The 12,766-nt window shown below is 56.6% G+C and overlaps 2 protein-coding genes across 2 annotated transcripts in view; both read right to left on the bottom strand.

The window, feature by feature from the left end:
* The window catches only part of FDX1L (ferredoxin 1-like), a 13,115-nt gene extending 10,037 nt beyond the window's left edge, over positions 1-3,078 (bottom strand). The window contains exons 1-3 of the mRNA XM_011954860.1: positions 2,717-3,078; positions 2,570-2,624; positions 2,251-2,357 (exon numbers count right to left, since the gene is read on the bottom strand). Of these exons, the coding sequence (XP_011810250.1) occupies positions 2,251-2,357; positions 2,570-2,624; positions 2,717-2,870 (316 nt within the window). The 5' untranslated portion in view covers positions 2,871-3,078. The remainder of the gene's footprint in view (positions 1-2,250; positions 2,358-2,569; positions 2,625-2,716) is intronic.
* Positions 3,078-12,766, bottom strand: part of RAVER1 (ribonucleoprotein, PTB-binding 1) — a 29,869-nt gene continuing 20,180 nt past the window's right edge. Inside the window, exons 4-13 of the mRNA XM_011954861.1 lie at positions 10,347-10,538; positions 10,122-10,251; positions 9,631-9,725; positions 8,571-8,658; positions 8,087-8,298; positions 7,694-7,990; positions 6,256-6,330; positions 5,100-5,243; positions 4,553-4,636; positions 3,078-4,463 (exon numbers count right to left, since the gene is read on the bottom strand). Of these exons, the coding sequence (XP_011810251.1) occupies positions 4,317-4,463; positions 4,553-4,636; positions 5,100-5,243; positions 6,256-6,330; positions 7,694-7,990; positions 8,087-8,298; positions 8,571-8,658; positions 9,631-9,725; positions 10,122-10,251; positions 10,347-10,538 (1,464 nt within the window). The 3' untranslated portion in view covers positions 3,078-4,316. The remainder of the gene's footprint in view (positions 4,464-4,552; positions 4,637-5,099; positions 5,244-6,255; positions 6,331-7,693; positions 7,991-8,086; positions 8,299-8,570; positions 8,659-9,630; positions 9,726-10,121; positions 10,252-10,346; positions 10,539-12,766) is intronic.

The raw sequence follows: 12,766 nt of genomic DNA, 5'->3' as shown, positions 1-12,766 counted from the left end.
AAAAAAAAAAAAAAAAAAATCTATTTCACATTCCAATCTCTGTCCTAGACTACTGGCTGCTGGATTCCAGAACAGAACTTTAGTTAGGCCTTTCATAACCCTTCCCAACATATCTTCCCCTTTAATGATAAAATCAGGATCCCTGATATATTCATTCCAAAAGCAAACCCTGTATATTTTCTTCCAGACAACCCTTCCCAAGTTGCTCATGACATAATTATATATTTACCTGTGGGATTATTGTCCCTATTAGGCCGAAATGGGTGTGAAATGACAGAGGCCTTATGTGTTTTGTATATTGCTGCCTGACGAGCAATAGGTATTTATAAAAAGGCAACACAGATTAATGGCTAAAATGGACTGGTGAGTCTAGTATTGTCACCCACTTGACCTTAGACCAGGTCTACTTAACCTGGGGTTTAGTTTCCTCATCTGTAATATGGAATAACAGTCTCTACTACTCAAGTTGTCATGAAGATTCAGTCAGTGAATATGTATTAACATAGTTAAAGACATATATATATATATGTATTTTTTTTTTTCTTTTGAGACAGTCTCGCTCTGCCATCCAGCCTGGAGTACAGTGGTGCCATCTTGGTTCACTGCAACCTCTGCCTCCCAAGTTCAAGTGATTCTTGTGCCTCAGCCTCCCAAGTAGCTGGGATTAGATGCATGTGCCACCACACCCCGCTAATTTTTGTGTTTCTTGTAAAGACAGGGTTTCACCATGTTGGCCAGGCTGGTCTCAAACTCCTGTCCTCAAGTGATTCACCTGCCTCGGCCTCCCAAAGTGTTGGGATTACAGGCGTGAGCCACTGCGCCTGGACAAGAAATTTCTATTATTATTTTTCTCTCAACAAATTATCAAACACCTGTTACATCCTGACAGGCAAGGCAACAGAGAAGCATGAATAAGAACATGGGTCTCATCGGCCGGGCGCGGTGGCTCAAGCCTGTAATCCCTGCACTTTGGGAGGCCGAGACGGGTGGATCACGAGGTCAGGAGATCGAGACCATCCTGGTCTACACGGTGAAACCCCGTCTCTACTAAGAAATACAAAAAAAAAACTAGCCGGGCGAGATGCTAGATGCCTGTAGTCCCAGCTACTCGGGAGGCTGAGGCAGGAGAATGGCATGAACCCAGGAGGCGGAGCTTGCAGTGAGCCGAGATCGCACCACTGCACTCCAGCCTGGGCGACAGAGCGAAACTCCGTCTCAAAAAAAAAAAACAAAAAACAAAAAACATGGGTCTCCAGTCTCACTGGGGGACAGATGACAAAGTAGGAAACAAAACAGCCTGGCATCGTGGCTTGTGCCTATAATCCCAGCTACCTGGGAGGCTGAGGTGGGAGGATCACTTGAACCCAGGAGTTCAAGGCTGCAGTGAGGTATGATTGCATCATGGCACTCCAGCATTGGCGACACAGCAAGGCTGTGTCTCCTGAAAAGACAAAAAAGTGAGAAGTGCTATATATCATATCACAAACTGATAAGACAGAGTAACTAGGGCATGGGTATTTCAGCTGGGCTGAGGGGAATGGGATTGTTAGGGACATGACATTTACATTGAGGTCTGAAGGATGAGAAAGAGCCACAATGTTTGCTGTGCAAGCACTTCAGACAGAGGGAACAGCAAATGCAATGGACCCAAGGCAGGAAGGAATGAGCTGGACTGTTTGAGGAACCACAAGAAAGCCAGTGTGGGCTGGGTGTGGTGGCTCACGCCTGTAATCCCAGCATTTCAGGAGGCTGAGTGGGTGGACTGCCTGTCAGGAGTTTCAGACCAGCCTGGCTAACGTGGTGAAACCCCATCTCTACTGAAAATACAAAAATTAGCCGGGCTTGGTGGTGTGCGCCTGTAATCCCAGCTAGTCTGGCAGTTGGAGCAGGAGAATCGCTTGAACCCGGGAGGTGGAGGTTGCAGTGAGCTGAGGTGCAGTAAGCCATTGCACTCCAGCCTGGGCAGCAAGAGTGAAACTCCATCTCAAAACAACAACAAAAAGAAAGCCAATGTGGCTAGAATACAGGGAGGAAGGGGGAAGAGAACACAAAATCCTGGGAGTCAGGAGTCCTAGTGATCTCTAATAAATGTTTAATAAATAAGAGCTTGGCAACAGATGAGGCCGTGGTAAGGGGTTTGGATTTTTAGTCCATATTTGGTGGGAAAAGCCGTGAATAGACACACCTGATTTGTTTTTGTTTTGGACAAATGGATAAGGACCTCCTTAACTCCCTGTGCCCAGTTCCTACCTTCCAGGTCCACCCCGTGGCGCTGTGCCAGGTGCAGAACATTGTCCCCGACTCTGCCGCTCACTGGGATCCGCTGGCCTGAGCGGTCTACGAACACCACGTTCACCCTGGGGACAGATGGAGGTGCGAATGCCGAACTGGATGATGGGCTCAGGGCCCGGGTAGAATCTAGGGTTAGGAAGTAGGGATTGAGGCTTGACGCACAGGTGCTGAACAGGGCAAAGCAGAAAGGGGACCGCGAGATGAAGCTACAGGGCAAGATGGGGACCAGAGGAATTCCGTGGGATGAGGAATGGGGGACTTGGCCCCCTGCACTCACACGTCCCCGGGCTGCTCGGGGCCGCCTGTCTCCTCCTCTCCTGCCGGGCGCGAGCCTGGAAAACACGGTTGGGTGAGAGGCTGCGCCGAGCCCCGCCCCGCCGGCATCTGACGGGTTAACGCTGCCCGCCCCGGGCGCCTCAGGTACCTGTCGCTTGAAACTTTCTGGTTGTCCCCGGCGCCATCCCCTCCCCCGACCCCGAAGTGCCCCCAGTTCGGTTCCACCAGGTGCCCCTGGCAGTCTGCAGCAGAACCCTGGCACTCACGCCGCCCCGGGCCATGGAGGCAGCCATGACATGCATCACGTGACCCACCGACTGCGCATGCGCCGCACCAGGGACGCGAGGGAAGGACCCATAATTACTGGAACAGAAGCGCAGATGTTTGCTTAAGGCCTGCGGTGACAAGGAGGGAAGAGCAGGGCGGGATCCAGCTCAGGTAAACCCGCGGGGCCATCCCAGACCTCCTACTCGGTCCCACTGTTTGTCCCAAGAACCAGCCAACTCTGATTTCTTTAAAACCATTTACTTACAAACTTTAATTCAGCAAAGGTCCGTGTGGGGAGATTGGGGTGGGGTCGGGGGAATAGTCCCCTTGGAGTGGATGTGGACCCCCAGAGTCAAGGGAGGGAAGCTGGTGGCCCAGTTGGCTGGGGGCAAGGCCCAGGGTCACCTCAGGTGGACAGGTCCTGCTGGTGGGCGGGCCCAGAGCTTATCTTCATGGAGTGCTCGTTTCTGGCACTGGGCTGAAAGGAGGCCAGCTCCCGGGATCTGGCCTGGGGTGGGCAGGCAGAATTCAAGAATTCGTCTTCAACAAGGGAGTGACAGCAGAGGCTCTGGGAGATGGGCATAATGTCCGACTCCCACAGACAGACAGCAGGGGATTGGCAGAGAAAGCCCATCTCTGCACCGAGGCCCAGGCAGGAGGGGGTGGTGGGGCTGGTTCGCCAAGATGAAGGCTTTACCCTTCTACTGTCCCCAGGGTGGAGATCCTAGGTAGGGTGGCCCAATCCCTAGGCCAGAGCTGTTTGGTCCATAGTCAAGCTCCCAGAGCTTGGCATCTGTGGCTCTGGCCAGCAGGGCCTGGGGCCCAGCTTTTAAGGCATCAGAAGGGGAGGGGGCTGCGGCAGGGACTCCGGGCCCCGGGGCTAGGGTATTGGCCAGATGGGCAGGAAGGGGCAGGAGACAGCCATGCCTGCAGCAGATGTGGGAAAAAGAGCTGTTTCAAACTGCAAAATGTGGAATGGTGGCCCAGACAGGCCGGACCTTGAAGGAATCACAGCTGGGGGTTGTCCGCGGTGGTTTTAAAAATAAAAATTAGAAAAGGAAACAGAAGTCAGTTGTCAAAGTTAAAAAAAAGGAGACAGTCTCTGTATCCTCACGGGAGGTCAGGGAAACCTCCAAGGCACTCGAAAGGCCAAAATTACAGGATCAACGAGGCAGGAGGGCTCCGGAGAGACGGGCACATCGGAAGAGGAGATGGGGGAGGGAGGGAGAGCAGGCCGGGACCCCTCTCTCTTAAGGCTGCAGGGTTTCGGTGTGGGGAGCAAGCCAGAGGTGCAATGAGGCCTCCAGACTCCCCCACACCCCTTGGGCTCCTGGGGCTCCAGCTGATTGGTCAGTAAAGTCTTTCAGAGATTTTTCTATTACCGAAAGAGAGAAAATGGTTTAAAAAAACACAAAACAAAACACCAGAAAACCCAAAAGCGATTTGGTGCAGGCCCTTGAGTTATCTCTGGTGCCAGCCACTTAGAAAATCCTCTTCCGCTTCAGGTAGGAGTCCGCGTAGTGCCCGCCGAGGCCCTGGGAGTGCTGGCCCACATAGCTGCCTTCTGGGCTGGGCTCAGGCGAGGGCAGTAGGTGGGCAAAGCTGCGTTTCTGGCCGCCCAGTGGGGTCTGGAGACAGAGGGCAGGGTGGGGCAGGTCAGGGGCCGCTGGGGGGCCGGGGCTCCCCAGCCCTGCATGTCCCCACCCCCTGCCTGTACCTTCAGCAGGTGGCTGTGACCATTAGGCCCGGGGCCGAGGCCCAGGAGCCCTTCTCCGGAGCCCAGTGGGGAAGAGCCGATTGCCTGGAAGAAATGGAGAGGTGGAACAGGTTACTCCCTGGGGGCCAGAGGAAGCACCCCTCCCGCCTCCCGCCCCCGCCCTCCCTGTCCCCGCCCGCGAAGGGTTTCAGGTTTCAGGTTCAAATCTTGCTTCTGCTACTTTCTAGCCATGAGACCTGGGGGCCAATTGCTCCATTTTATTTGAGCCTCGGTTTTCTCATCTGTCAAATGGGGCCAAGTAGCACCCACAGCCTGGGCTGAGGAGGGAGGAAGTGACAGAAAGCCTGGAAGGCTGGCAGTGCTAGGTGCTTGATGCACAGGGTGGATAGAGGACAACAGGCTGTTGCTACTCCACCCTGAGCAAGACCGACCCCTGCCACCACCCCAGCTTTCGCCTGGGTAGCAAGGGTCACAGAGCCCCAGTGGCAGACACCCCCAAATCGCAGCTGTCCCAGGGTGCCTGTGTTCAGCCAGAGAGGCTCCTCACCTTGCTGAGGTGGCTCTGCTTGAGGCCAGCCTGCAGGCCGCTGGTGAAGTAGGAAGTGGGTGAGCCTGAATAGAAGTGAGAGAGGGGGCCCCCGCCACTCCCACCGCTGCTCCGTTCACCGAAGCCACTGGGCGGGGGGGACATCTGTGGAAGAAGGGTCGGTGGAGTGAAGCAGACAATTGTAGTACCCAGCCCTGTGTATATGATCCTCCAAAATGATTCTGGGCTTTTTTTTTTTTTTGAGATGGAGTTTCGCTCTTGTTGCCCAGACTGCAGTACAATGGCATGATCTCGCTCACTGCAACCTCTGCCTCCCAGGTTCCAGCAATTCTCCTGCCTCAGCCTCCCAAGTAGCTGGGATTACAGGCATGTGCCACCATGCCCAGCTAATTTTTTGTATTTTAGTAGAGATGGGGTTTCTCCGTGTTGGTCAGACTGGTCTCAAACTCGTGACCTCAGGTGATCCACCCGCCTCGGCCTCCCAAAGTGCTGGGATTACAGGCGTGAGCTACCATGCCCAGCAATTCTGGGTTTTGCAGACTAGCTTTGGCTAATAGGACTGAGGAGAGCTGGCACGTGGGTCCCGCCTCCTCTTCCTCCTCCAGGAACCCGGGGATCATCACGGCACGAAGGGACACAGAGAAACTGTCCCAGTTTATGGAGGCCAAATATGTGAGGCCATGTAGCTCACTGAGGCCCAGGTGAGTGCCAGGGGCCGCCCACTGCCCCACAGAGTGGCAAGAAGTAATACAATGCCTGGCACGGCATGGTGGCTCACGCCTGTGATCCTAGCACTTTTGGAGGCCAAGGTGGGAGGATTGCTTGAGCCTAGGAGGTCCAGACCAGCCTGGGCAACACAAGGAGACTTCGTCTCCACAAAAAGTACAAAAATTAACCATCCTGGTGGTGAGTGCCTATGGTCCCACCTACTCAGGAGGCTGAGGTAGGAGGATCGCTTGAGCCCAGGAGTTTGAGGCTGCAGTGAGCTATGATGGCACCACTGCACTCCAGCCTGGGCAACACAGTGAGATCCTGTCTCAAAAAACCCCACAAAGAACACACAACAAGGTCTGCTCTTCTAGGCTACTAAGTCATGGCACAGCCTGTCATGTAATAAAAGCTGATTGCTACACACACCATACGAGGTGGCTCTTACCTTGTGTCGGCTGGGTCCGTGAGGCCCAAGGGCTGGTTCCCGTGGGTGGGAGAAGAGCCGCCGTGGTCCCACGTCCTGAATCAAAGTGGGAGAAGCACAATGGGTTGGAGTCTGTCCCAGCCTCACCCCTGGCTGAACTCCGCTGGCAGAGCTGTCATCAGGGAAGACAGCCCCCACCACTCTGGGACCAGGAAGAGGCAAATTGGGGGCTGGATGCAGCTCGGCCCCAGGGATGGCTGCTGTGAAGGGGGTGCCCCCCATGGGTCTAAGTGTTTGGAGTTTCCCAGGCAAGCTGGGAATTCGAGCTACTTGGACTCTTGTAGTTTTCCTGTGTTGGCGTTAATTTCCATTGTTATTTGTTTGAAATCCAGAGGGGGCCAAACATCACCCAGGTGACCTATGGGCGGCCAGTTTGCAATTTCTTTTTTTTTTTTTGAGATGGAGTTTCGCTCTTGTTGCCCAGGCTGGAGTGCAATGGCGCAGTCTTGGCTCACCGCAACCTTCACCTCCCGGGTTCAAGCAATTCTCCTGCCTCAGCCTCCCTAGTAGCTGGGATTGCAGGCATGTGCCACCACGCCCAGCTAATTTTATATTTTTAGTGGAGACAGGGTTTCTCCATGTTGGTCAGGCTGGTCTTGAACTCCCGACCTCAGGTGATCCGCCCGCCTCGGCCTCCCAAAGTGCTGGGATTACAGGTGTGAGGCAGCACACCTGGCCCAGTTTGTAATTTCTGACCTGCCAAGGAGTTTGGCGTCATAGAAGGACCAAATCTCCAGGAGCACAAACAGGAATCAAAGGTGAGAGAGTGGGACAGAAAAGGTAAGCCTGTCTCTGAGGAGAGACAGTGTGGCCTAAGTCCTCTTGGGAGAGAAAGACAGAATCAGGATGATAGACTGAGACACAAGATCCTCCAGGTCTTGGGAATGGACAGACAGGCAGGTGGACCGGGAAGCAGGGGGTGATGTGCAGAGAGACAGGAAACTTTAAGGGCATGAGGCTGGGCGTGGTGGCTCTTGCCTGTAATCCCACCACTTTAGGAGGCTGAGGTGGGCGGCTCACTTGAGGTCAGGAGTTTGAGACCAGCCTGGACAACACAATAAGGCTCCGTCTCTACCAAAAATTTAAAAATTAGTTGGGCATGGAGGCGCATGTCTGTGGTCCCAGCTCCTCGGGAGGCTGAGGTGTGAGGATCGCTTGAGCCCAGGAGGTTGAGGCTGCAGTGAGGTATGATAGCACCACTGCCCTCCAGCCAGGGCAACATAGGGAGACCGTCTCTAAAAAAAAAAAGAAAAAAAGCAGAGACCATATCCGGCATACGGCATATCGTCGTTCCCCGTCGCCTCCCTAGCACATGGCCTGGCATAGTCCATCCTAGAGAAATATCAGTTTGGAGAATGATTTGGCCTCAGGGGACAGAGAGCTGCAGCCAGGCACTCACCGAGGGGTAGTCGAAGCCGTAGCTGTCAGGCAGCCCTGGTTCGGGGGGCAGGCGGGCGCTGCTGAGGGGGCTGAGCAGGCGGGACTTGAGCTGGAAGGCTTTGCTGCTGCTGCTGCCACCTCCAGGGGCTGGGGGGTTAGGTGGGGGGCCCTCAGCTGGGCGGCGGCTTCTCCCGGCGCCTCCCCAGCCCCGGGCCTCCTTACCCGCCAGGTTGCTGGCCGGGAGCAGGCTGTGTAGGTTCAGGTAGGGATTCAGGGGAATCCGGTAGTCCTTGGGGGGCTCCCCCAGCAGTGAGACCTGTGGCAGGAGGGCTAGATTTGCGAGGGCCCCCAGGAAAGGGGACTCTGTGGAACAGGAGGCTGGTGTGGTGCCGCGCGCAGGGCAGGGCCTTACCCCAGGGGGCGTCGGCAGAGGCCCACTGTCTTTCTGGAGGCCTCTGAGGCCAGAGCCTCGGAGCCCCACAGGGGCGGGGGGAGGAGTGAGCTGGGCCGCTGGGGGACCCAAGCCCAGGGCCTCCCGGTCACCCCCGGCAGGGCCAAGCATGGATGGCAGCAGGGGTGGTGGCTTTCCTCGCCGGGGCGGCAGCTCCGGGGGCAGGCCCCCTCCTAGGGAGGGAAGGAGGATTTCAGGGGCCCAGGCTCACAGGACCCCTCTCCCCAGGGCCCTCCAACTCCCACCTGGACCAGGGCCCAGTGGTCAAGAGACAAATCCATGCTGGCCACTGAGCAGAGCTCATGCCTGGGCCCTGGGGGGGGATACCCAACTGATGGACCAGGGCACGGGGACCCACAGAGGTTGGGTCACTCGCCCAAGGCCACGTAGCAAGGAAGGAAGCGGAAGTGGCTGGGGGACACCGTGTGGGCGGGGTCTGCGTTACCTGCAGGCAGCTCCCCGAGGAGGGGGTTGGCCGGCTGGGCCCCAGGCTGGAGGGCGCCCAGGGGTGAGTCTCCCAGGATGCCGGGCTTCTAGGGACAGAGCAGACAATTGCAGATGGCGGCAGGGTGGCCCAGAGTCTTGGCAGATACACCCCGACTCCAGGGCTCGGCCGGTCCTGGGCAGACAGGCATGGGGTTCCCCAGTGCCCGCCACACGCCAACCCCATCATTCGTCCCATCAGCCATGGTGACCGAGGGTCTTCTGAGCACCAGGCCCCAGTTCCCTGGCCAATGATTACAGCACAGTATCAACTGCAGCCACATGGAATGGGACAGCCATACAGTGTTTCAGCCACTTTCAGTCACAGAAGGCCAGACCCACAGGCTCATGTACTCTGTCAGTTACCACCAGACAGACAGACTGACACTACTGACTTAGAACCCAGGGAACCGCACCAGACAGGGCGGAGCACGGGCGGATGTCTGTGCGTGCGCCATCTGTCTTTGTTTCTGCGTGTGTGAGTCTTGTGTCTATGTGTGTCTTTGACTTATGTCTGTGTGTGTGTGTGTATATCTGTGTGTATATCTGCATCTTTGTATGTGTGAGTCTGTATGTATACCTGTGTTTCTAGCGGTGAGTTGTGTGTGTGCGTGTGTGTATGTGCGCGCGCACTGAGGGGATAGACCTGGTTTCTTCCCCAGGTGGCTCTTCCACAGGGGAGCTTCCGAGCAGTCTATTCACAAAGTGGTGCTCAGCAGCCGTGCTCCCAGCCCACACCCAGTTTCAGGCTGTAAATGGGCGTGTCCAGGTCCCCTGACCCCACCCCAGGCACCAAGTCCAGGGGCCCTCTCCAGAATGGAGGGAAAGACATGCCATGAGCGACTGCTGGAGGGGGATGGCGATGTGGGTGGGAAAGGCAGGGGCTGGGGGGAGTCAGCCTCACCCGGGTTCTGGGCCCCCAGAGCACAGCCAGAGGTCCCCCCACCCCACCAATCGCACCAACTGTGTTGAAAAGAGCAAGGAGGGGCTGTAGAGCGGTGGGTGAGGGGGACGCGTGTTACCTTCTGGCCCTGGGTCTGCAGGGCGAGCTGCAGCAGCGCCGTGGACAGGGCTGGCCCACTGAGCAGCGGCATGGCTGGGGGAGCACCCAGGAGGCCTGCAGGGAGACACAGGAGGATGGGTGGGGGTCCCTGTGTCCTCCCTGCCCCGCCTCATGAAACACAGCCCTGAACCCGTTGAAGGGGCAGGAAACTGATGCTCTAGGGCTGGGGGGTGGACTTGCCCAAAGGAAGGGCCTAAAAGGAGCAGAGGCTAGGCCAGTGAAGGCCAGGCCTCTCTTGCCAGCTCCCCAGCTCACTGCAGGCCGCTGTGTGGCCCTGGTCCCGGCCCCCAGCTGTGGACAACAGCAGCTCCCCCTATGACTCCACACTCCCCCTCAGCCCTACTCCTGGGCTCCTGTCACCGTGGCCAAGATGAGCAGTTTCAGGGAGTGCCGGGGACAGTGCTGCAGCCCGTTCAGCACAGTGGGGGCCCCCGCCCAGCCCCACCTTACCCTGCTTCCCCCCCGCACTGCCGTGGAGCAGGGGGTTGAGCAGCAGCTGGAGGGAGGCAGACGGGCCTAGGTTGTTGAGCAGCTGCAGGATGTTGGGCTCAGGGAGGAGTCCCTTCCCCCGATTGAGGGCCTGTAGGAACAGAGCAGCTCAGAGCGCCGCCAGGACCCTGATATCCCCATGAGGCTCCCATCCCCACCCCTCCACCCCTGCCCACACAGGCTCACCGTGGCCTGGGCAGCGATGAGAGCGGCCAGCATACTGCGGCCAGGGGGCCCAGGGGCGCAGAAGGAGACTCGCAGGTGGCTGCCCCCCAGGGCCAGACCGTCCGCCTGCTGCTGTGCCTCCTCCGCCATCTCAGCCGTCTCATACTCCAGCACCGCGAAACCCTTCAGCTGCCCGTCCTGGCCGCACGCCAGCTGCCGGAGGAAGACAGGCAGTCATGAGCACCTGGGCAGCAGTGACTACACCAATCCGGGAAGTGACAACCGTAACCAGACTCTGCTGCCCCATAAGGGTGAATTCCACACCAGGCCTTCACTGCCCTGTGCCTCGTTCCTGCATCAGCTCCTCTGATCTTCCTAATGACCCTGGGCGGCTGCATCATACCCATTTATCAGAGAAGGCAACTGAGGCACGGAGAGGTCAGCGCACTCAAGGCCACGCAGCTGGAGGGAGGATGGAGCTGGGAGCCGCCTCACCACCAAAGCCAAGGCCACAGCCGGACACAGTGGCTCACACATGTAATACCAGCACTCTGGGAGGCTGAGGCAGGAGGATCACGAGGTCAGGAGATCGAGACCATCCTGGCTAACACAGTGAAACGCCGTCTCTACTAAAAATACAAAAAATTAGCCGGCATGGTGGCACGTGCCTATAGTCCCAGCTACTCGGGAGGCTGAGGCAGAAGAATCGCACCACTGCACTCCAGCCTGGGTAACAGAGTGAGACTGTCTCAAAAAAAAAAAAAAAAAGCGACAGAGGGACTTGGGCGATGTCAAAGTACACCAAGATGCAAAGTGGGGAAAGAGGCACGTGGCTTTGGGGTATCACCCAACCACCAGCCTCAGGCCAAGGACACTGTAGCTGGGGCTGGGAGGGGCGCCCAGCCCGTGGGTGAGGCAGGTGGCTTCCAAGCTTGGGTTCCAGGCTGCTGGTACCAGATGCACAGGTCACACAGCCAGGGAGCAGCAAGCACAGAGGCACGGCCAAGCCAGGGAGGTCTCTCCGTCTCCCGTGACATCAGCCACTTAGTTCTTCCAGACCACAGCCCCCAACCCAGAACCCTGGGGCCAGATGTGTTCCAGGACTGAGAAGTTTTGGACATTAGGAAAGCAGAGAGGCTGGGCAAAGTGGCTCACGCCTATAATCCCAACACTTTGAGAGGCTGAGGTGGGCGCATCATTTGAGGTTGAGTTCGAGACCAGCCTGACCAACATGGCGAAACCCCATCTCTACTAAAAATACAAAATTAGCTGGGCATGGTGGTGCATGCCTGTAATTCCAGCTACTTGGGAGGCCGAGGCACGAGAATCACTTCAACACGGGAAGCAGAGGTTGCAGCGAGCCGAGATCGCACCACTGCACTCCAGCCTGGGTGACTCCGTCTCAAAAAAAAAAACAAAAAGAAAAGAAAAGAAAAAAAGGCAGCTGGGCGCAGTGGCTCAAGCCTGTAATCCCAGCACTTTTGGGAGGCTGAGGCGGGTGGATCATGAGGTCAGGAGATCGAGACCATCCTGGCTAACACGGTGAAACCCTGTCTCTACTAAAAAATACAAAAAACTAGCCGGGCGAGGCAGCAGGCGCCTGTAGTCCCAGCTACTCGGGAGGCTGAGGCAGGAGAATGGCGTGAACCCAGGAGGCGGAGCTTGCAGTGAGCTGAGATCTGGCCACTGCACTCCAGCCTGGGCGACAAAGCGAGACTCCGTCTCAAAAAAAAAAGAAAAGAAAAGAAAAAAAGGCAGGCACTGTCAGCGCCCTTACTTTGTAGGTGGGAAAACTCAGGCTCAGAGAGGGACAGTCCCTTGTCCAGGTCACACTCTAGAGCTGGGATCAGACAAGGCCAGGCTGACAGCCTTCATGGGACCAGCCATATCAGGGTACTGGTGATGGCTGTCCCAAGAAACAGTGCTGCAGCAGGATGTGGTGGTACCGGGCTATGGTCCCAGCTGTGGGGGGAATAGTGCTTAAGCCCAGGAATTCAAGATTACAGTGAGCTATGACTGAGCCACTGTACTCCAAGGACAGAGCAAGACCCTGTTGCTTAAAAACAAAGAAAAAGAGGCCAGGCGCGGTGGCTCATGCCTGTAATCCCAGCGCTTTGGGAGGCCGAGGTGGGCGGATCACCTGAGGTCAGGACCAGCCTGACTAACAAGGAGAAATGCGGTCTCTGCTAAAAATACAAAATTAGCCAGGAGTGGTGGCTCATGCCTGTAATTCTAGCTACTACGGAGGCTGAAGCAAGAGAATCGCTTGAACCTGAGAGGCGGAGGTTGAGGTGAGCTGAGATCGCGCCATTGCACTCCAGCCTAGGCAACAAGAGCGAAACTCCGTCTCAAAAAAAAAAAAAAGATAATCAGCAAGTGGTGGGGAAGGAAAGGCTCTCGTTCCAGACAGTGGCCAAGCCAGGTAGCAATGCTAAGGGAAG

This window comes from Colobus angolensis, unplaced genomic scaffold, assembly GCF_000951035.1.
Source record: "Colobus angolensis palliatus isolate OR3802 unplaced genomic scaffold, Cang.pa_1.0 Scaffold39, whole genome shotgun sequence".
Classification (NCBI taxonomy): Eukaryota; Metazoa; Chordata; class Mammalia; order Primates; family Cercopithecidae; genus Colobus; species Colobus angolensis.
This window is presented reverse-complemented; position numbering and strand designations above follow the sequence as displayed.